Source organism: Caretta caretta, chromosome 7 (genome assembly GCF_965140235.1).
Source record: "Caretta caretta isolate rCarCar2 chromosome 7, rCarCar1.hap1, whole genome shotgun sequence".
Classification (NCBI taxonomy): Eukaryota; Metazoa; Chordata; order Testudines; family Cheloniidae; genus Caretta; species Caretta caretta.
The window spans coordinates 109,585,733-109,608,182 of NC_134212.1; the positions used below are offsets into that span (position 1 = coordinate 109,585,733).

Here is a 22,450-nt window from a genome sequence, read left to right on the forward strand (position 1 = left end):
TGTAGTTACCACAACAATGAAACTGTTGGCCAGTAGGCAAAGCAGGGAGGAAGACAGAACTTAAACAGGAGCGGGACATATGCTATGGAACTCCCTCCCACAAGAAACAGGAATGACCATGGGCCTCACTACATACAGAACGAAATGCAAAACTCATTTCTTTGACTAGCTTTCCCGCAGCAAGTTACACACACACACTCTATACTAAGCCTATTTCTCCTACAGCTGGGAACAATGAAAGAGATTTTCATAATTATTTCTATTTTAAGTTCTCAGGAAGTGCTCAGATACTAAGGGGACAGACAGACAGACAGATATGAGAGTGAAGATCTGAAATGGGCCTATAAACCCTAATATTGGTGACTGTTAACAAAAATTCTCCTTTCGCTCAAATGTTAAAAGCTGGGTTTTGATTTTTGGAAGAAGATCATGAATTTTATCTCCAATATCACTTGCATGCTATTCAGCTCTCCATGGACACCTGTGCATATTCTGCCATAGATTGTTACAATAGGAAGAATTATATAAATACAGACAGATTAAGCGCATGGCCCAAGGTCACTGAAAGTTTGTTCTGGAGCCTGGATGAGTACTCAGGTCTGCTGACTCACAATCTTGTGCTTTAACCAGAAGACCCCTCCCCTTCTTCCTCAGCACTAGAAAAACTGGTTACAGTCTGAAAGTACATAATTAATAGCAATAGCATTATTAGTTACAATTGCAACATGGTGCACAATCGAAATTCCCTTAAAGTCCATTAAAGTCCACTAGGAAACTTTAAGTGTACCCAGCAGGGTCAGCATGGGCCAATTAGTGCACAGCACATTAGAGCACTTTAGAAATCACACCCCTGTAGCACACTGCGTAGACACGCCCTATATCTTAGTGTATGAGCAACCTTAATTCTGGCATTTTCTCATTTGAGTGCTTGCCTTTGCAACCTTAATAATATTCTTTTAACTTAGGTTTTTTATGGTGTGCCATTTCCTAGCTTGAAAAAATACACCAAAACTTAAATGTCATGTGGAGCCATATAGAGCCATGGGCCATCAGCATGGAATCTCGTAACTAGCAGCAGTAAAAGACTTATATTCCAGGTGGACATGCCAATACAGGAGGATGGAGACACACACTTTGCCCATGGGTTTCACAGCTATTTGCCAGATAGCAAAGGAATGTGGTGACTCAGGAGTAATAGGTTCAATTCCAGGTTCTGTAGACCCTTCTACCCCATCCCTCTAGTCTCTTCCTGTCCTCATCTGCTCCTATCCCCCCTCCACAGTCCCTACCCTGGTCCTGCTCCTGTCCCCTGACCTGGGCCTTCCCCCAGCTCATGCCCGTGTTCCCCTCTGCTCCTATCCTCCAACATCCTTGGTTCCTGCCAGTCTACACACTTCCTTCTGCTCTTGGCCCTTCTTCCCCTACCCCCAGCACCTGCTCCTAACCCCTCTCCTGCAAGTTTTCTACCCTCCTCATCAGCTGCCATGCATCTTTTCCCTCTCCCGCACCTGTTCCTAGCCTCTCTGCATTCAGGTCAGGCTGCTTCTGCCTTCTCCTCCATGCCACCCGGACACCAGCGGGGGGACACTGAGAGAAAAAGTTTCCCTGCCCTCGGTTTTCATAGCTGGCACCACTGGAGGAGCAACTGCAGTGAAAGTCCTGCTCAGCCCCTGCAGCCCAAGAATGGAGCATGCTCAGGCCCTCTGTTGGGATGGCACAAGAGCCGTGTGGTCAGCACACAGGCACTGGGAGGGGATGGAGCATGCTGAGAGTTGCCGGCAGGAGACTGCCAGCCTGGAGCAGGCTTGCTAAATGAGCTACCCAGAGATGCCTGGTGCAGGGAGGGAACCAGAAGCAGCTAGTTCCTTATAAAAGAGCTGAAGCCGTTGTTTGAGGAAGTAGACTCTGGGAAGTCTGCAGGGGAGTCAGATCTGAGCAGGACAGCTGCAAGCCAAACCCCCAGGTGGGTCACCCCTCGAGAACTCATAAAAAAGAAAAAGAACAAGATGAGCCCTTTTCACTCGCCCAGGCTCTGAGGTAAGAGCCATGTCTTGGACAGATTATTTGCGGGACTCTGAGTATTACTTTTGAGTTATTGCCTGAATAAACCCAGACCCCTATAAAGGTAGTGATTGGAGAAACAAGCACGTGGAGTCTTTGTAAAAGGGCTTGGAAGAAGGAAGAATAATAGGCAGAGCAGAAGCACCCCACCCACAAGGGGACACATGGGGGCAGCCTATTCTTCCACAGAGAATTTAATTGCCAGACTCTAACCAGTCTCTACTGAGTGTGTGCAAAATGAGATTTTTTTTAGAGGTTTATACCTTGACCAAATGTGGGTGGATTTTCACAAGGACAACAAAAGCCCCATCTCTGTTAGCAAGGCAACCCCCCCCCCCTGTCAAATTTAAAGTCACAGCATAGAGGTACTACAACTTTTCAGCTATATAGTTGTAACAATTTTTGTAACATGGGCAAAGCAACATATTTTCCCCTAAACATGGTCTATGAAGTGGCTTAACCTGAGGCAGACATCCAGCATGGAAAATTTCAGCCCAAATGGTTAAAGTTTGGCAAAGTGATAAAGCAACTAAAGCCAGGATCTTATAATGGGAAGTATTGGGTAACCTTAATGGTAGACATCACCATCTGTGCTGTTTACCCCTCCCGCCGTCCCTCATATACACACACACTCTGCAGTCTGTATACCATGTACAGGAATCAAACTAAACAAATGAAAACAGTCTAGACGAAAGGGTAACTTTTAATAACTGGAATTAAAGTGGATGGCTGTTGACCTTTTTTACCTCCCTTCCATATGTGTGTCTAGTGAAGCATTCAGCTGAAAAATTCCACGAGGTAATTGTACCCCCACTGCCAGCCCCTGGCTCCAACAGAAACAACCTAGACAGGCAATTGGGCTGTTCTCTATTCTTAAATCATGCAGCTTACATTTCTGCAGAATGCTCTTTTAGTTTAGGGCAGTGTAAGTAAGTACAATGTAGCTCTGCTCTTTGGTGGGTGAAATGATTTGGAATTTATTTTTCTCTTGAACTGAGTCAGCCAGTCTGTTCATGACTCCCTCCACTCAGACCCATTCTGGCTCATGTTATAAACTGAAAAGCCCTCCCCCCCCCACCCAAAATGATTAGGAATCTTCAATTAAAAATGAGTAGAGGAAGCCGGGGAGGGAACTGAGGGAGGCTGCAAGATAGGCAGAAGACCAGTCCAAAGGGAAATCATGACACAGCAGAGACCTGCTGAAAGTCAGAGCATCTGTGTATGTGTATTATTTTACGAAACATTCATGTTAAAATCCTGCACTGGATTACCATATTCTAGTTCTGCAGATACCAGCTTGGAGAACAGGAAATGTATACAGCTAAGACATCAGCTACTTATTGATCCCCCCCGCCCTCCAGCACAGGAAATGTGTCCTGCAAAACTTTATTTTAAGGACCTTCTTTCAACAGGTAAAAATAGATATTTCTTTGCTACAATATTTGTAAGCATGCTACTACAATGCCTGGTAGGGCAGCCTATGAATAACTTGTAAGGGTTTTCAAGAGAGTTAATTTCACCATAAACCAGCTACAGCATGCTGCAGTAACAATAGCTTTCATTTTGGACAATGCCTTCCTCTGGAAGCCTACCAAAGAGTTTGGCAAATGACTGTTTTACACACAGGAGATATTACATATGTATGTATGAGGATACAGGTGTGTGTGTGTGGTGGTGGGGAGATGGTGGTGTGAGGTGGTATAAAGACTTCTCAGCAGGAGGGTGAGAATGCCTGCAATTCAAGGCTGGGATGCTCCTCTCTCATTTAGGGGAGAAGCCTATTTTGATGGAGCAGCTAAGGAGGCCAATGGAAGTGAATAGATTTCAGATGACCGGAGGGTTGTACTTTGTTGTCAGCTGACCACCATATTTTAGCAATCTTGCATCCATGCCCGTTGATAGAGTGGCATCTGAGTGTTGTGTCCCTTGGTTTTGGCAGCCCAGACCACTGTGGTTTACAGGTGATTTGGGATGGATAAGGTGACAGGAAAAGCAGGTTAGAGAGCAGGTGAGGTAGGGCACCTCCTAATTTTCAGGGCTGGTCCTGGACTCGCTGTTGGGTTTACACAATTGAGTCAGCTTCTCTCTTTGGAGTTTCAGCAAGTTTCACTTGCCAAAGGTCTGGCAGTGTTGGGGCACTTTGGGCTACCACAAACACATTGACCCATGTCCCTCCTGCCTGGTAAAGGCCAGTGGTAAGACACTCTTGTGATCTAGAATACTTAGCCAAGAGCATGGCCCCATTGCCCTAGGTGCTGTTCATACACACAGCAGAAACAGTCCTGCCCCACAGAGCTTACAACATAAATAGACAGGACAGACAGAGGGTGGGAGAAAGGAAGTCCTATTATCCCCATTGCACAGATGGGAAACTGAGGCACAGAGAAATTGAGCGACTTGCCTGTGGCCATACGGGGAGTCTACAGCAGCTCTCCCAAGTGCTAGCCCAGTTCTTCAGCCACAGGATCATCCTTTTTCGGTGCATATTAAAACCTTCAATTTTATTACAAATGTTGGGCATCACCACTTGCAAGCCACCCCTACATATACTTTGTTCATTTTAAGGGCTGCCTATTTCACGTGAAACGGCTCAGAGAACATATCTAATCTTCTGCACACACATGCCTTCCTTACCGAGAAGCACTTGGAAGCAGAGCTATAATTCTGTGTGGTAGGACAGATTGACACATTTCTGCACTTTCTGTCCTACAGCACACCTAGCCCCCAATGTGTAACAGCATCTCAATCTCAACCCCTTGGAACGTATTGCTAGGAAACATTAAAACACAGGGTGATCAGTTTTAACTTTCTGGTAGTTTATTCTGTTTGAGAAAGGCTGATTTACAAAATTGTGGCACAGTTTTTGGTTCAGAGCCACAGCTTCCCTTTTGGCAGTGCCCTTCTTAGCAGTGGGCTCTAGCGTGACACTTTGCTTAGCATCACTTATACTCCCCTCCATTTTTAATTCTCTCCTTATGTTGGAATTGACCCTTCTGGGAACTGCTCCTCTGTATTTGGCACTGGTGTAACCACTGCTGGAATAATGTATCCAGTTCTGGTACACACAATTCAAGGAGGATGTTGATAAATTGGAGAGGGCTCAAAGAAGAGCCATGAGAACATTTAAAGTATTAGAAAACATGCCTTATAGTGATAGACTCAAAGAGTTTGATCTATTTAACTTAATAAAGAGAAGGCTAAGGGTGACTTGATTATAGTCTCTAAGTATCTACACGGGGAACAAATATTTAATACTGATCTCTTCAGTCTAGCAGAGAAACATATAACATGATCCAATGACTGGAAGTTGAAGCTAGACAAATCCAGATTGGAAATAAGGTGTAAATTTTTGACCATGACGGTACTTAACCACTGAAACAATTTACCAAGGGTCATGGAGGATTCTCCATCACTGATAATTTTGAAATCAAGACTAATGCTAATGTTAGGGCCCTATCTTCATGTTTAAAAAATAAAGCCAGTTAAATTGGAAATTTTGGCCTGTATGCATATCTGTGACTGAAACACATTATTTGGCAGGACATAGTGTACAAAGGAGACAAGTGTTCAAATCTTAGCATTAAATAGAGATGAAAAGTAAAGTCCAACAACTTGTTAATTTCAATAAAATATTGTATTAATTTTTGCAGGGTGGGATTTTCAAAAAGGCTCAGTGTTGACCTAACTCTGCCCTCATTGAAGACATGGGGAGGGGGGGTTGCCCTGGATTTCAATGGGAGAAGAGTTAAGCCAACGTTGAGTGCTTTCGAAAATCTTATCCATAGTCATAGATGCAATCTTGTGTTCTTATCACTGTCATTCATATCTTCCCCTCCATTCCCACTCCTCTGCATTGTTCTCTACCCACACTGTCACAGCTTGCCCCAACTGACTTCGAAGGGCTTTGGATCAGGCCCTGAATTGGTCACACAGATAAATCTATTTGAAAATGTATGCCCCGATTCTCCTCTGCCTTGCACCTTGTATAGTCAGTTACACCTGGGCAAAGTGAGTGTATAATGCTACTATTGTGATTCAGCAGCATTTGATACCCAGGCAGCACTCGCTTGGCAGAGATATAAATCACTCTGCAAGGTGCAAGGCCGTGGGGAATCAGGCCTGTGATTTTTATCTAGTCAACATCCCTTGTCACACTCTAACTGTAACAACCCGACAATTGTATCAGCAAGAGGAATCTGTTTCCTGTGCTAACTTTAGTGACTGTGGAACGTGCTTTATTGTAAAAATGAACGCTTTAAAAATACAAACAAATTTATAATATACCCTATAATCAGTCTCCCCAGTAGATCACTTGGGTGCTCGTGACAGCTGAAATAAATGCCATGTAAAGGAGGGACTTTTCTCAATATGTAATGCAGGTCGATATTACTGATGTTTGAAATCAGAGGAGTGAGAAAGTTCTCTCTAAAGTGGGTCTGTCTTGCATATGGAAAAGAGAGATCATGGGTAGGCTGGTGACTGTCTGACAGAACTCCTCAGCTTGCAGTTTCCACTCCAACCTGTGCTTGTAAATCACACACAGCATTTATTGTTCCCTGCTTTTGGAAGCAGTATGGTCTAGTGGTTAAAGAAGGGGACTGGAAGGCAGGATACATAGGTGTATTCTGGGCTGTGCCACTGATTTTCTGTGCAACCTTGGGCAAGTCACTTAACCTCTCTGTGCTTCACTTTCTCTCTCTCTGTAAAACAGGGATAATAATACTCGCAATCCAGCAGAGTGCTCTGAGATCCTCTGATGAAGAGCTGAGTATTTTAAATTATTTTTCATCTTTATTTGGTACTAAGTAAAAACAAAGTTTTGTTGTGTTTCCTACTTTAGACAGAATAATGAAGTCACGGAGCAACCAAAAGGCTGTATTTCGCCCACTGCAGGTCTTGGGGCAGCAGGTGGTCTCTAAAATGGTATGGTCCACATTTCTGGTGGTCTCAGAATGGGGCTGTAAAATCAGACATTTGGTCTCATTATGGGCCTCTTCTGTGTAACCTAGGAATTGGCCTGGTTCCCATAACCCATGCCACACAGACTGACTTTGGCTGAAATTCAATTTAATGGGTGTGTGCTGTGTTGCTGGACCTTGGGGTTGGATAATATAGGAAACTTCACTAATGGTTAGCAAACTTTTACAGAAATTGAAATCGATAAACAAAAGCCATCAAAGCTGTTCAAAGATAAGAGAAAAGGAGTACTTGTGGCACCTTAGAGACTAACAAATTTATTTGAGCAGAAGCTTTCGTGAGCATGAAAGCTTATGCTCAAATAAATTTGTTAGTCTCTAAGGTGCCACAAGTACTCTTCTTTTTGCGAATACAGACTAATACGGCTGCTACTCTGAAAGATAAGAGAGTGACTATCCAGACCTCCATATAGCTCAGTCATTTTGTTCAACCAATTATTGGTGATCTCAGTTGGACTGTGAATACAGATCTCTTGGCTACACTGAAATATTGCAGTAGTACACAAGACACTTAAGGGTCAGAGCTGCAAGCAAAGGGTGTTTGCCAAGAGCATCCCTGCAGAAGGGTCGTGGGATATTTGTCTGGGGTTATTGGGGTTTGGAGCTTTTAAACACAACCATTTCCCTTACCAGCCTCCTCTTAACCTTTCACGGTATTCTTGTCTAAGGGTTTGATTACAGTGCAATAAAACACCCATGGCTGGCCTGTGTCAGCTAACTCAGGCTTGTGGGGGCTGTAAAATTGCAGTGTAACTGTCTGGACTTGAGCTGGATCAGTGGGGGATGGTCCCAGAGCCCACACTCCAGACATCTACACTGCAGTTTTATAGCCCCACAGCCTGAGCCTTGTGAACCTGAGTCAGCTGACCCAGGCCAACTGCAGGTGTTTTATTGCAATGTAGACATACCCACAAACACTGCACTACAGCTAGGAGGGTGCTAAAAGGCCATAGCTGGTTTCACTCTCAGGATCTCAGGCTAAGGGCTGCAGAAGGGTAAGGCAGTTTGTTGCCCTAAACTCCAAGAGTGACTTCAGCAATACCCCCAGTACTTTGTGTAAAGAAAGGTTATCATGTTGTATTGTAAAGTTGATTGTGTTGTCGTGACAGGATGATATACACCCTAATGGGGATAATAATACTTCTTTTTGCCCAGCCTTTGTCTCTCTTATCTATTTAGACCGTAAGCTCTTCAAAGCCTAGACTTTCTCTTACTGTGTGTTTGTACATGACTAGCACAATGGGACCCTGATCTCTGTGGCTTCTTGGCATTCCTGGAATACAAATACAGAATTCAGTTTTTAAAAAGCAATTCTGACAGGCAATATCCATGTTTAATTTTAAGCATAAGTGTTTTTATCAGGGCTGGCTCTAGGATTTTTGCCACCCCAATCAAAAAAAACTTTTGGCCACCACTGCTTTTTTTGTGCCCCCCCCCCGCCTCCGTCCCAACTCCCCCCCTTTCCCCCCCTTCCCCAAATCCCTGGCCCCGCCTCCTCCCCCGGGCGTGCCGCATTTCCCCCCCCATTGCCTCCTGCAGCTTCCCCCCCACAACCCCCTACCCTAGCTCACCTCCGCTCCGCCTGCTCCCCTGAACACACCGCCGCTCCACTTCTCCCCCCTCCCTCTCAGCTGAGGGAGAGGCAGTGCGTTCAGGGGAGCAGGCGGAGCAGAGGTGAGCGAGGGTGGCGGGGGAGCACAGGAAGTAACGGAGGTGGGGGTAGAGGAACCGCTCCCTGCCCCAGCTCACCTCCGCTCCCCCGAGCGTGCCGCTGCTCGGCTTCCCCTGCCTCCCTCCCAGGCTTGCCGCGCGAAAGAGCTGTTTCGCACGGCAACCCTGGGAAGGAGGGGGGAGAAGCGGAGTGGCAGCGGCGTGCTCAGGGGAGCAGGCGGAGATGAATGGGGGCAGCAGGGGCACATTTCCAGGGGCGGCATGGCCGGCGCCGGAATGCCGCCCCTAGGAATGTGCTGCCCCACGCACCTGCTTGTTTTGCTGGTGCCTAGAGCCGGCCCTGGTTTTTAATTGATTTAATTTTTTATAATTCCAAGAAATATGGGGGGGGAGGGTGTCCGACAATAATTATTTAATGACACTACAACACAATGAGATTCAAAAAGTTAAAGCTTTATAACCATTAAAACACAATTAGTCAACATCACATGTCAAAATATACAAAGTAAACATCCTTACATTAAACTCAAATAAGTTCTCTAGCAGCCCTTTTCTTACTTTGCCTATCTGTAAATTTCAATGATCAATAGAAATATTTTTTCTGTTGGTTTGTGTGTGTATGGTGAAGTTGACATTTATTCATAAAAATGTAATCCCTCTAAGCCTATTAATAATAGACAATAGTGGCACACAGAGCCCCTAAATTCTGTAACCACTCTGAATTTTGAAAACTTCCTGTTTTCTTTTAAATGGAAGACGCACAGAAACCAAAGATCATTCTTTCTCGATGTTGTCTCCCAAACCAAAAGGTAAGACATAATCTTCGCACATTTTAAATGGATGACTAAAGGCACTTCCATCAGGCAGGCAAAGACCACTGTTCATTTCTGTCCCCATTTCCTGAACTAAACTGTTGTGTAGAGGCCAAAATCCATCCCAAAGATGGCTTGTGTTTCAATGGAGGACGAACAGAGTCATTCTATGACAGCAGCTTCTGCCTGTCCTCCCGCAGCTGCCCACAGGTTTTCTAGCAGGCACCTGTGTGCAGTAGCTAATAAATGTAGCTATATGCACACATTTAGCTACCCAGTTGCACTGCCAGTAGGAGTTCAAGATGGAAGCTGTCTGGCTACCCTACCGAATCTACTCCATAGCTAGTCTATGACAACTGCATGATGGCTACTGTCACAGAATGCTTAGAGGTAGGCACTACACTTTCCATTGAAAAATAATGATTTTGGCTCCTTCACTGTCTTCCTATGACAGAGATACAGCATAACAGTACAATCTTGGATATATTCTTAAAGGCATTTGTAACCTTTTTTCACTCTACTCAGCAATCTGAAAGTTCAGCCAGGTGAGCACCCGCCGTAGCATGAGGAAACTGTGAAATGTGGTGAACCCAGAGATCAAAGAGATCGCAATCTGACCTCTAAAACTGCACTCACCACCCTTCACATCTAAGAGTCTGAGTGTGCAATTCTCCGATGCACGTGCAAATGCATTGATGCATGCAAATCCATATTGGTGCATCTGCAAAAACAGAGACATGAAAAGTGGTGGGTGCAATTGTAAGGCCATTTTTCACATATGTGTCTCTGTGTTCTAAGCAGAGTGTAGAGCACTTCTGAGCCTGCTTATGAAAGAAGGCATATTGCTAAAAGTTGCTTTATCGTTTGTTACAGAGGCAAGGCAACATGGTAATCTAACACACTACACTTAGAACCAATTGCCATCCCGTTTTATATTGTATAAACAAGCCAAAGAAAGAGTCTGTGTTTAATGAGATCCTGATCTTGCGATACATTGCATGGACTCAGTAGTCTGTTTGTGCCACCAAATCCCAGGATCAGAGTCTACACAAAGATTAAGGTCAAATAGCATTAACATTCTTTTTATGATGTCTATCAAGCTAAAAAAAAATCTTACACTCTCTTACACTGAGTTCACAGATGACCAATACAAATTTTTCCTTTTTAAGTAGGATTGGATCAGTAATGTCAATTCAATAATATTAAAAACCCTGTATTTTCCAATATATTTTATAGTCAAGGTTTACAATGATTGCTGGATATCAAGAAGAAGCTTCTGGAGAGGGAGCAAAACATTTTTTGACTATTGACATGATAGAGATATTTATGGTGACAAACCAAATATTCTGTAGGAGCCTAATACATGAAAGGCTCACATCTTTGTGCTCATGTAGAGAATGTTACTCCTTAAGAACAATGGTTTATTTTTTTGTACTCCTACACTGATGTTCTTAAGTTCATTACCAAGGAACAGAGTGCAATAAAGCACTGCAAATATCAGAAGAATTAACTTACCACCGAGTCAAGGAACCTAATGTAACACTCAAGCTCCGGTCGAGTTTCACAGAACTGCCGAAAGAGAAACCTTCCAATTGGCTGCTTGTCGCATAAACTGTAATAATCTCTATCTAGAGGCAATAAAAGAAGAAGAAAAAAAGAGTGTAAAAACCTGAAGATCCTCTGTGTGTGTTTTGGGCTGGCTACAATTTTAAAACACCACAAGTGAGCGCAGTAAAAGGACTCCAAACCATAACCCCCCCTTGGGAAATCAAAGCCAAAAACACAGGACCCACGAGGCAAGCACGTGCTCAATTCTACACTCCTAGTGCAGGCAAAAAGTCCCGCTCATGTCATTCAGCCATGATAAGATGACAATTGTTGACCTTTCATTTCTGGAGTTATATAGAATAGAGAAGGCAATTCCCATATTGGTTACCTTTGTGGGGAAAAGAGAGAGGGTGGGGGGAAACCTTCAGGTGAGAGTTACCAGAAGCCTTGAAAAAGTGAATTTGCACATGCAGTTGCATCAATGTTTGGAATTAACAGGAACTTGCAATAGCCCTATCCCCAGTTCCCCATATATTTAAATACAGGTCAGAATGCTGCTAAACTCTGGGAAAATTAGGGTTTGACTTTGTGGCTAAAGCCCTTCTCTAATATACATGTATTTATGGTATATATATCTTAAAAGTATTTAAAAATCTGTGTTATCTGTTCATTGGCAGTAACGAGGGCTTTGCACATACAATATCTTACTGATGAGATTGAGTTTCACATGACGTCCCCCTTTAGAAGTTTATTTCACCTACTGCTTTATTGTATTTTTAATTGTTGTTCCATCATTGTACAGCACTGAACAGCCATGTGACTACAGTGAAAAGCACTTTATGAATCAATATTTAAAAGGAAAACGAGGAAAAAGAAAGAGTACCACAAATTGACATGGCTCAAGTATAAACCAGCTGGTATCAAATGTTAGCTTTGCAAGATCAGCATTAAACACTAGTTAGCATGGGGCTGCTGCACACACTTAAGATATATTATTGCTTTAAAAATACACAAAATGTCAAACAACATATTGTGTTCCCTTAAGCATTCTTTTCACCACCTTCCTCGTTGCCATATGGCAGTCACTGTTATTATGGAAACAACTCACTTCCAAACACATAATATAACACTGCAAACAGACATACAAAACCCACACAAGTTGTCAGTGCCTGGGTTACTTTTATCTTACAGCTGTAGTAGCTTGTGCGTTTATTTCCCCCACCCTCTACTAGTAGAAAAAAACATAGGTGAACACTGGAATCTGTGAATGAACCGTCCATTTGACGGAGATTCTACATACCCACAACAGGGTTTTTACCCACTAGAGCTGATTTTGTCATGCCCATCCCCTGCAATAACAGGATGTAAGCCCCAGGTGGAATATATATCCTATTTTGGAATTGCTCACATATGGCCAGATTACAGCCATCTTTTGCATGGGTTGTAAAGGCAGGGGGAACCAAACACCCTCCACCTCCTATGTAGGGGCTGGTCACAAGTCTAGTGATTGCATACACCCATGCGTATGGATTGCAGGTTTTTTTGCATCATCCTCTGATGCATAAGTGCCGACTCCATGGGTGCTCTGGGGCTGAAGCACCCATCAAAAAATAAGAGGAGGTGCTCAGCACCCGCATAGCTGGATTAATCTTTTGTGGGCCCTGGCACAGACAGTGGTCCTACCCCCTACTCTGCCCCGAGGCCGCACCCTTGCTCAGCATCTTCCCCCTGAGGCTCCTCCCACCGCTCACATGGAGGGGATGTGGCAGAAACGGGCACCCACCAGCAAAACCAAAAGTCAGTGCCTGTGTTCTGATGCATCGGGTACCGGTGGCTATCAGAGACAAGATACTGGACGAGTTGGATAATAGTCATATATTTGCCAAGAACCCAAAAGTGAATGGCGTATCATTATTTTAATCATGGGTGGCGTGTGACTCCTCCATTTGGGGAGAATGGGCGTGCCCGAACCATGATCCCACGCCAAGGCCTGCCCCTGCTTGGCCTCCTCCCCCTGGAACCCCGCCCATTCTCCACCCCCACCCACCTCTCGTGCCTCTTTGCCCCCTTCCCCGAGGCCCCCCCACCCACCTCCCAGCCAGCCACTCACCACTCACGCATGCCTCTTCACGCCCTCCCCTCTGGCCCCCATGTGGGTGGTGCGGGTACGGGAAGCGGGGGAGTGAAGGCGGGGCTTTGGGCAGAAAAGGACGAATGGGAGCAGGGCCTCGGGGCACAGCATGGGTGGGGCCACGGCCAGGGTGCCCTTTTGGCGGCGGTGGCATACTCCAAAGGTGGCAGGCCAGCTGTCAGGGCCTCTTATACAAGCCGCCCATTATTTTAATCTTAATTTGTCCTCTGGACCACCCACTAACAACAACTTGTGGTGCTGGTGTGTTTGTATTGGCTGGGGTATGCAGCATGGAACAGTATGACACAGGCATACACTGAGAGAAAGTCAGAATGCTGAATTTTAGGTCTAACTGCCTTGATAATGGCCCTTTCAAGCGCTGCATGGTTTTGCAGCTCAAACCTGTAGCTTTCTAGAGAGAAGACACATGCAGAGCAATAGCAATCAAAGCAGAACTTGCTCAATTCAAGTGAGGACACAAAAATGAGAATCCTTTGATTGGAATAGAAAGGGGAAGAAAGAGATGAAGGGGAAGGAAAGTCAGATGGTAGGGAGAAAGGCATAAAGAGAATACCAGTATGGATTGGGATGATGACACCTGGAAAACAGTGATGCTGAAAGAGACCCGGCACAAGCCTTTATCCATCAAAGCATTTAAGTAAGTGCTTAACTTTAAATATGTGCATGCGCTTTAAGCATGTGCTTAAATTCTTTCCTGGGCCAGGATCAGAGTGGGCAGCAAATTCAATAGGAATTTGCAATGCAATAGGGGGGTAGAAACAGAGACCTGTGGCAAACTAAATGTGCTGAGCCTCGAATGAGGTTTAGCTGGAGTTCTGAAGGTAGAATTACATAGAAACCTTTTGCTGCATTTGCTGTCTCAGTTCAAGGTTAACAGTAATTGTGTACTTATTGTGCATCATGTACACTCAGAAAAAACATCCTGAGTCTCTGTGTCACTCATCTTTCCCCAAATTAGGAATCGAGCCCTTCTAAAAGTCCCAAACTCTACTATGATTGCACTGAAGCCAGGACAATGTAAAGTGAACAGCGCGAAAGGTAATATTTCTTAATATAGATTAAATGTGTGAATCAATGTAATAAAATGCAGCATACATGTACACATATACGTAAACATTTGATGCATTTTAAATGTTTCTTCTTGTAGAGCCTTATTTTATCTATAGCATAATTATTTATAGTATAAAAATATATGCAGCTTTTTAAAGTTTGTCAAAATAGGATAGTATGGGAAACATTCACCCTAAAATGCTTATAATATCATTAAAGCCTAGTATTGGAGCATATATATTGTCTGAATGATCTATGAGACTCATACATTCAATAGATTGACATTATGGCATGCAAGATACAGAAAACATTATGAAGCAAGTTAAACATTATTTTTATTGATAATATAAAATAAAGAATAAATGAACACACACCTGCTACTATAGCTGTATAACATGGCCAGCACATGAGAATGTTAACCCATTCTTAAGGAGGAAAAAGGAAATACCAGTAATAACACCAGCTAAACACAAGACTCAAGTCCAGTTCCCTGGAGCCAGTCTGTCTTTGATAAAAAACGGGATATATTTGATAGGTAACATAAATAAATGGTGTAATTGTTTTCATTTCTTTTAGGTGATATAATTTTTTTCCCCTAGGCCCTGATCTTGCAGTTGACCCTGCTCAGTCAGTTGCAGGATTCTGGCCTGAATTAGTATTTTGGGATAAACGGACCATGTTCTGAATTAAGAAGTGAAACCATATGTCTCAGCTTAAGCCCAGAAGGTGACAATTTTGTTATATTAAACAAGTGCAAAACCAATGCAAGCTGTGCTGTAATTGCACATCCAGATTCTTGACTACAGACTAGCAGCCAGGAAGGGAAAAGACAGATCGCTGGGCAGATCATATGATCAGAAGCCTATCTTGGACTGGGTTTAATTATTGTGTCATTTTCTGTATGCCTGCCAATAAAGATATCCATCCAGTTTCAAAAGTTTAAAAAACAGAAAGAATGATTTCCTGAGGAAATGGAAGGAAATGTTAAACATTTGGAAGTGAAACCATATGTTTATGATGACGCAGTGGAACTAAAACAATTCTGCAAGCAGACTGCCCCTCCCATTTTGGAAGACTTTTGCTTAACACCTGCAAGGTCACACACAGACAGAATGGATCTTTAAAAAGGGAGGGGTGAAAACTATAGGAGGTCAGTTAGTTTTAACCTTTCAGTTTCTTTATTTAGAGATTGGCAAATACAGTAGTCCTGCCAGTGAACTGTTTATCATCCCAATTAAGCAACTGTCCAGATTAATAGAGGAGGCTATTAAAAAGATGGCAGAAAAGATTTCTTTAAATAAAATATTGTAACAAATACTAGATGATAAATTATATTCACTCCAGGCTTATTGTACATTTATTTGGTAATTTCTATATTAAGAGTTCGGAGTTCCATACGTTAAACAACACTTGAAAATTTGGAATTGGCCAACAGCATTTTCATTGAGCTAATTATGTCTTGAAAAGCGGAGGTCACTACTGTTCACTGTCATAAGGCTAAGCTTGTTCCCTGGGAGATGTTTCTATAAAACAGGTCTTTTGATTAAGGCCCCAATTCAGCAAAGTACTTAACCGTATATGCCTAACTTTAAGCACGTGAATAGTCCCATTTCCAAAATTTCATTTTGGTCAACCTTTTTGTAAATAAATAAATAAATGAAATGGTTTCCATTAACATTGTTTTACTTTTGGTAAAATTTTTAATGAAATATGGGGGTTGTTGGTTTATTTGGGGGGGTGGGGGAAGTGGGGTAACACTGAAAAAAATGATCAAAACTTTTTTTTGAAAACTGATAAAAATAAATGGATTTTGATTTTGGGTAAAAGAAAATGCATTTTCCCCCCTTCCCCAAATCTCATGCAACATAATTAGCATTTTCTACCAGCTCTAAAGAGGGCCTCAACATCTTTGGAGGGAGATTGGGGGATTTTTTTTTTAATCTTTGCAATACAGATTCTATTGTTTTTTAGGGAAGGACTAAAAAGTTGGAGAGGGATAATGACATTAGGCTGACAAAATTATTCTGATGTTTTCAGGTCTAGTGTAAATTGCAAGATCACACCAAATTTGCAAATTTTTCCCAAGGTGTTGAAACATGTCAGAACAATATGCAGCTTCTGAACCAGCTTAGGCATGCGTGGAACTTTTATCTAGAGATGGGGTAAAACCAGAACCATTCAGCCAACAGCTCTGTCCCCTACTCAAAGTTAGGATGGTTCATATAAAATAGATCCTAATTGCCCTTTGTTTTGGTTTTGCAAACCTAAACCCCAAATAGGTTTTGCAAAACAAAAATCACCTCCATTTTTTGCCCAACGTTGCTTACAAAATGTAATCTCTCAAAAGCACAAAAAAATGACAAAAGCAGGAAATAAATTAAATGTTAAAGGAATATACTATTTGCTTATCCAAAAAAGAACGAGTGCTTTAAAATATAAACATAATTGTTATGTGTACCATCAGCATAATAATGGAAAGTACCTTTTACAACACTGAATAACCCCATTTAGAGACACTTTAAAAAGAAATATGTTTTTCCTTTTAAAACCAGTAAGTCTAACACTAGAGCTTACCTGCAATAATTTATTCTTGCCCTTCTCCAGTCGAATGTGAAATTACAACTACCTACATATAAACAGAGCACACTAATCCATCCAGTCTTTGAGGGTGATGAAAGTTGCTTCCTATCAAAGGCTTCTTTGTGCATGATTTAAAAGGGCCTGAAATGCTTTGATTGCATTATTAACAGTGTCTGTGTTACTGTTATATTTTAGAATAAAGTGCAAAGTTGGAATGCCAGCTATTACATTCTATAAAATATGGGATTTCATCTCCTATAATAAATGTGTTTCACTACAAAAGACCATCATTGTGTTCCAAATTAAAGAGCCAACTTCAGCCTCATTTACACAAGGGCTCCCCCAATTATTCTGTTCGATTCTATTCTGGTCTTTATCACCATAGATCTGAGAGCTGCATAAGGCTTACTGGGGAGCCATGTATTTGCAATCTGCAATAAGAAAAACACCATACAAGAGTTCAGCATTGTTATCTCTGAAAAACAGTTCCACGGCTCATAGAGTATTTTATTCTTAATGGGGAGGCAGGGGCATTGTTGCCCCAGCTCTGCCTGCTGGAAAAGTATTTACAGTGGGAAGAGAATCATTTGCTTGGTGACTTAGGAGGAATACTGCAGGCAAGTTAGTGGGTATGCAACGTAGGTCTCACCTGTTTTACCATCTGGTGAATGTGGCAGTCTACGGGTTCAGACAGTGCTGAGAACTCGCCCTCTGAATCATAGAATCATAGAATCATAGAATATAAGGGTTGGAAGGGACCCCAGAAGGTCATCTAGTCCAACCCCCTGCTCGAAGCAGGACCAATTCCCAGTTAAATCATCCCAGCCAGGGCTTTGTCAAGCCTGACCTTAAAAACCTCTAAGGAAAAGCAGGCCCCTTTAAGATGTCTCAAGCTGGGCACTCAAAATCACTAGTCACTTTTGAAAATCCTGGCCTAAAAATTAACTAAGCGAATCAGATCTAAACAAGGGTGACCAGACGTCCCAAAATAGCAGCAGTGTCTTATATATGCAATTATACTCCCCACCTCGGGAAAAAAAAAGTGTCCAGATTTTTCATACTTGCTATCTGGTCACCCTAATCTAGTCATTTTAAAGAGAGAACACAAGAGGGAGAAAAAGTTATAACTCAGTTCACCCAGGAAATCCTCAGAAACTATGATGATAGTCACATTATAATTGTTGAATATAGACAGACACTACAGATAATGCTGCACTCACTGCTCAGTGGCGCACAATATTTCCATCTGCAAAATGGGGATAATAGCACTTCCCCACCTCACCGGCATGTTGTGAGGATAAATAGGTTAAAGGTTGTGAACTGCTCAGATACTATGGTAATAGGACCACATAACTGTGATAGATTAGATTATCTATCACTCAATTTCTTCAGGAGCGATTGACTTAATATTGTTTCAAGTGCTACTGTCTTTCAGAGAAAACCCTCCTATAAGCATGCCGCTTCTGGCTAGCCTGAAACCAACATAGACAGTGGTGACTGTCTAGGAAGATGAAGAGATTCAGCCCCAGCTCACCCAATTCTAAGGAATACTTTGATGAGTGAATGTTCCAGAGTTGAGATGCACATCACTCAGGAGTGGCTAGTGCCGGGGATTTAAGGTCCAGTATAATAAGGCCTGAAGAATAACAACGGATGCAGCACAAGGAGGAAAATGTGTTTATTCTTTGAAGAACTGAACTGGATCCTCAGAACTCACCCTTCCCTCGTGCTACTAGTCTTAAAATTCCTTGCTAATTACTTGTAATCCAAATCCATAGAGCAGACATTGAGCCCAACAGATCACAACAGATCTCTTTTTATATTGAACATCTACATGTAGGCTGGGAAGGATTACACTTTTATTGGTAAATGTTGATTTCATCATACACATACACAAATTGATGACGAACCATTTCCATCTATGATCATCAAAATTGGCAAAAATAGGAAAAATAAGAAAAATTCTGCTTCAAGATATTTATTTTGCATATTTTGACATGTGATGTAGATAGCTTGTGTTTTAACAGTTATAAAGTGTTATCATTTTGAATCTCAATGTCTACTGCTATTCAATAATTATTGTCCAACCCCCCCAACCAAAATTTCCTGCAACTGTGACCACTTAAATTGATAAAATTAGAAAAAAAATCACTTAAAACCCATCATTTTGTACAACTGTGAAAATTTAAAATAGATAAAAATTAAAAAAGGCTTGAAAATAAACATCTGATATTCTTCATTACAATTACAAAAAAAATTGAGTTCTGACAAGCCTATCTATACTGTACATCATTTTGCATGCACTTTACAGAGATTAAAAACAAGGACATGGACCAAGATGCTCAAAAGTGCTAGTTCCCTTTGATTTCCTAAGGGTGTTAGGGAGTTTTGAGGATCTGGGCCATGGTTCCTGTCTCAACAAGTATATAGATTAGCACAATGTCTGTACTGCATAGGTGCATAATACCAATCCTAAAAATAAGGTTTGGAAAGGAGTTACTTTACCAATAACAAAAGCACACATTTTCTAAAATTCAATACTTCACCCATTTATTATTTTTATTTACGTTAAATACTAAATTGGATTAGACTACGCTACAGTTGAAAGGCTTGCAATATTTTTTATTTTAAACTGCCATCGTTTTCAGTTTGCTACTCAAGCACTCTTCCTCCTCCTCACCCCTCCCCAGTTGTATAACTTTAAAACATCCAGACAGTGTATAGTAAATTCCAGCCTGGAGCACATTTTTACGCCTGAGCTATTTCCCCCCTTGTATGTGGGATTTTATGACTCTGACAGACCTACAACCAACCCCATTGGACTGGGTGTTGCTTTGATGCAGACTACACTAATTAATTAATAATACTAATATAATTAAGTTTATTTGTGACAATGGAATTACTTCAAACTGGTTTCAAGTCCTGCCAATTTCATTTTCTCTGCTTGGTCAACTGTCTCTTTTAAAACAAACAAATATAATCTTCGGATGTTTAATCATCTCATTTATTCAGATTCAGATAATGCTTTGTATAGCTTCTTTTCCTCCCCCCAGCCCCTCAGCTTTCACTGTGTTACTCTACATGCATGGACTCCATCCATTAGAGAAGCACTACACTAAAGATGAAATGTTCCAAACATTAGACCTAGGCTGATAGTACAAAAAAAAAAAAAATGGTTAGGAGAATACTTCAGAAAATTCCCACAATTTCATTTGCTGCAATGGTATGGGGGTCCCTTTTATTTGTTTCCTGTGAACAGATATGGTGAAGTTTTCCCCAGGGAAATTTCTGTGGAAAGTCGAATCCCACAAACAGCTGCATGAATACGTTTGCATGAGCATTTGCAGCAGAAATGTTTATACGTTTATAAAAATCTCTTTGTTGATTTTGGAGAAAGGCTTTGGATGAACAGCAAGAGGGATGACTAACCCCTCCCCACTTTTCTGTAACGTGCAACAGCAGCAGCAGCGAAGCAAATGACGTGTTGTGGGAGTTGTACGGCCACCACCACCAGAAACATCAGTGGGGTTGAGAGTGTGGTGGCACTTCGTTGGCAGGAAGGCATCTGGCAATCCATCCCTGTGTCAGGACTACAGCCAAGTGGTATGGCAGGGGAGTGTAGCCCCTGGGATCCAGCAATTGTGTGGTAGCATGTATATTTCAACTTAATGAAGCCCCTCTGTCTGTATTGGCTGTGGACATGGACAGACAAGTACATCTGTCAATGGCAGTGCTAGAAATCCCTCTGAGTTATTCCAGCCCTCCTCTGCTCTATAAAACTTCTGTTCCCTGATTGGATGACCATAAATATTACCATGTGACTTAGGTAACCAATCACACAGCTCAAATAATGAATTGAGATACTGTATAGTCAAAAGAAAAGGAGTACTTGTGGCACCTTAGAGACTAAGGTGTCACAAGTACTCCTTTTCTCTTTGCGAATACAGACTAACACGGCTGTTACTCTGAAACCTGTATAGTCAAAGTAATTTTTGCAGATAAAAAAATGTGAACATTTGTTCATATGAAACATTCAAACCATTTTGAATAATGAACAAAAAAAAATTGCTTGCCAACTATTTGTGAACAGGAAAAAAAGGGGGGGGGGAACCAGCTGAATAAATTGTTAGTTACAAATAATGAGCCTGATGCCAAGCCCATGGAAGACCATAGAAAGACTTCCACTGATTTCAAAGGGCTTTGGATCAAGCCCAGTTTGTCCATCTCTGGCAAGCACATTTTAAATCAGTGGCGCCCAACCTTTCCAGACTACTATACCTCTTTCAGGAGTCTGATTTGTGTTGTGTACCTCCAAGTCTCCCATCACTTAAAAACTACTTGCTTACAAAATCAGCCATAAAAATACAGAAGTGTCACAGCACACTACTACTGAAAAATGGCTTGCTTCCTCATATTTACCATATCATTATAAAACAAATCAATTGGAATATAAATATTTACTTACATTCCGGTGTATAGTATATAGAGCAGTGTAAACAAATCATTGTCTGTATGAAATTTTACTTTGTACTGACTTCTCTAGTGATTTTTATGTAGCCTGTTGTAAAACTAGACAAATATCTAGATGAGTTGCTGTATCCCCGGAAGACCTGTGCATACCCCTGGTTGAGAACCACAGCTTTAAATGAATAAAACACTCAGTTTCTCTCCCAGCTATGCATTAACTGTGATGAGAATGTATGGGAGGTGACCTGTAATTGGGTATCCATATTCTGAGTAAGCAATGTTTATTTGGCTTTTTTTTAACCTTTTCATCTAATGGTTATCTATCCCATTCTTAAACAAATCCTATATTTTAGGAATACATTTGTTACAAATTAGAATTTAGGGTATTTAATGGAGTCAATGTACTTGAGAACAGCTGGTATATTTTTTCACATCTTTGTTAGCTCAAAAATCCAAGCGACTAGTAAAGAAGCAGCTACTCTTCCTGTAAATCACACCCTTTATAAACATATGTCACTGAATCCATGCCGGGGTGGGGGGAGGGGGGTCTCAGTAAAGCTTCAAGAATGGATCCTATGTGATTGGTTGGGATGCTACTGAATGGACAACTGACATTTGCATTCCCTTTGTGTATCCCCATTAGCAGGCCATGACACCAACCGCCTTGGCATAGAATACCTCCCCCCAGCCAGGTTGACACAAACATGGTTAATGTTTTATAGCCTTTGTGAAACAATTAGCAGTTCCCTGATAACCGTATCTGATATAGACACTTAAGTTTGGCTAGGAAAACAATTTTTGTCTTCTTAAACAATGCCCAACAATGTATAAGCCACAAGGACAGATGGATTGAAAAATTCCCCCAAAGAAATATGAAAGGTCACCTCAGACTCTAGAGGTGTCCCTGGGAGTAGGGAATTAAGGTTTGGTTATCCCTATGATGTAGTAGTTAAAGCAGCTAGTGAGTTTGTCTTTTACCTTGGGGCTTTTATGTCTGGTCCTAGAGATACTGACTGAAATACCCAACTTATTTTCTGTCTAGTACTTTTATTTAGTTGTTGTCCTGGTTATATCCTGAGTAATACGTGCTGAAAGAATATTTTAGTAAAAGTTGTAATTTGAATGTTTAAGGT

General features: G+C 41.8%; 1 protein-coding gene and 1 long non-coding RNA gene across 10 annotated transcripts in view; one reads left to right on the forward strand and one right to left on the reverse strand.

The window, feature by feature from the left end:
* The window catches only part of GRK5 (G protein-coupled receptor kinase 5), a 229,624-nt gene that overhangs the window by 76,240 nt on the left and 130,934 nt on the right, over positions 1–22,450 (reverse strand). For 5 of the 7 annotated variants that reach the window (XR_012669420.1, XR_007357634.2, XM_048857809.2 and 2 more), the window contains one exon: positions 11,036–11,148. The exons of 1 other annotated variant lie outside the window; for it this stretch is intronic. Coding sequence is in view for 1 of the 6 variants with exons in the window: in XM_048857809.2 (XP_048713766.1) it covers positions 11,036–11,148 (113 nt within the window). In the remaining 5 variants the exon portion in view is untranslated. Of the gene's footprint in view, positions 1–11,035; positions 11,149–22,450 lie in introns of those variants that run through there. One more of the 7 variants, XM_048857814.2, reaches the window with a different exon arrangement.
* On the forward strand, positions 1,834–20,730 carry LOC125639925 (uncharacterized). Of its 3 annotated transcripts, none has more exons than XR_012669421.1 (4): positions 1,834–2,037; positions 3,343–3,473; positions 14,179–14,258; positions 18,286–20,730. It is a non-coding gene; the product is annotated as an uncharacterized LOC125639925 (long non-coding RNA). The 3 variants fall into 3 exon arrangements; XR_012669422.1 differs by having other exon boundaries at positions 3,351–3,473; XR_007357635.2 differs by lacking the exons at positions 1,834–2,037; positions 3,343–3,473 and adding an exon at positions 13,477–13,857.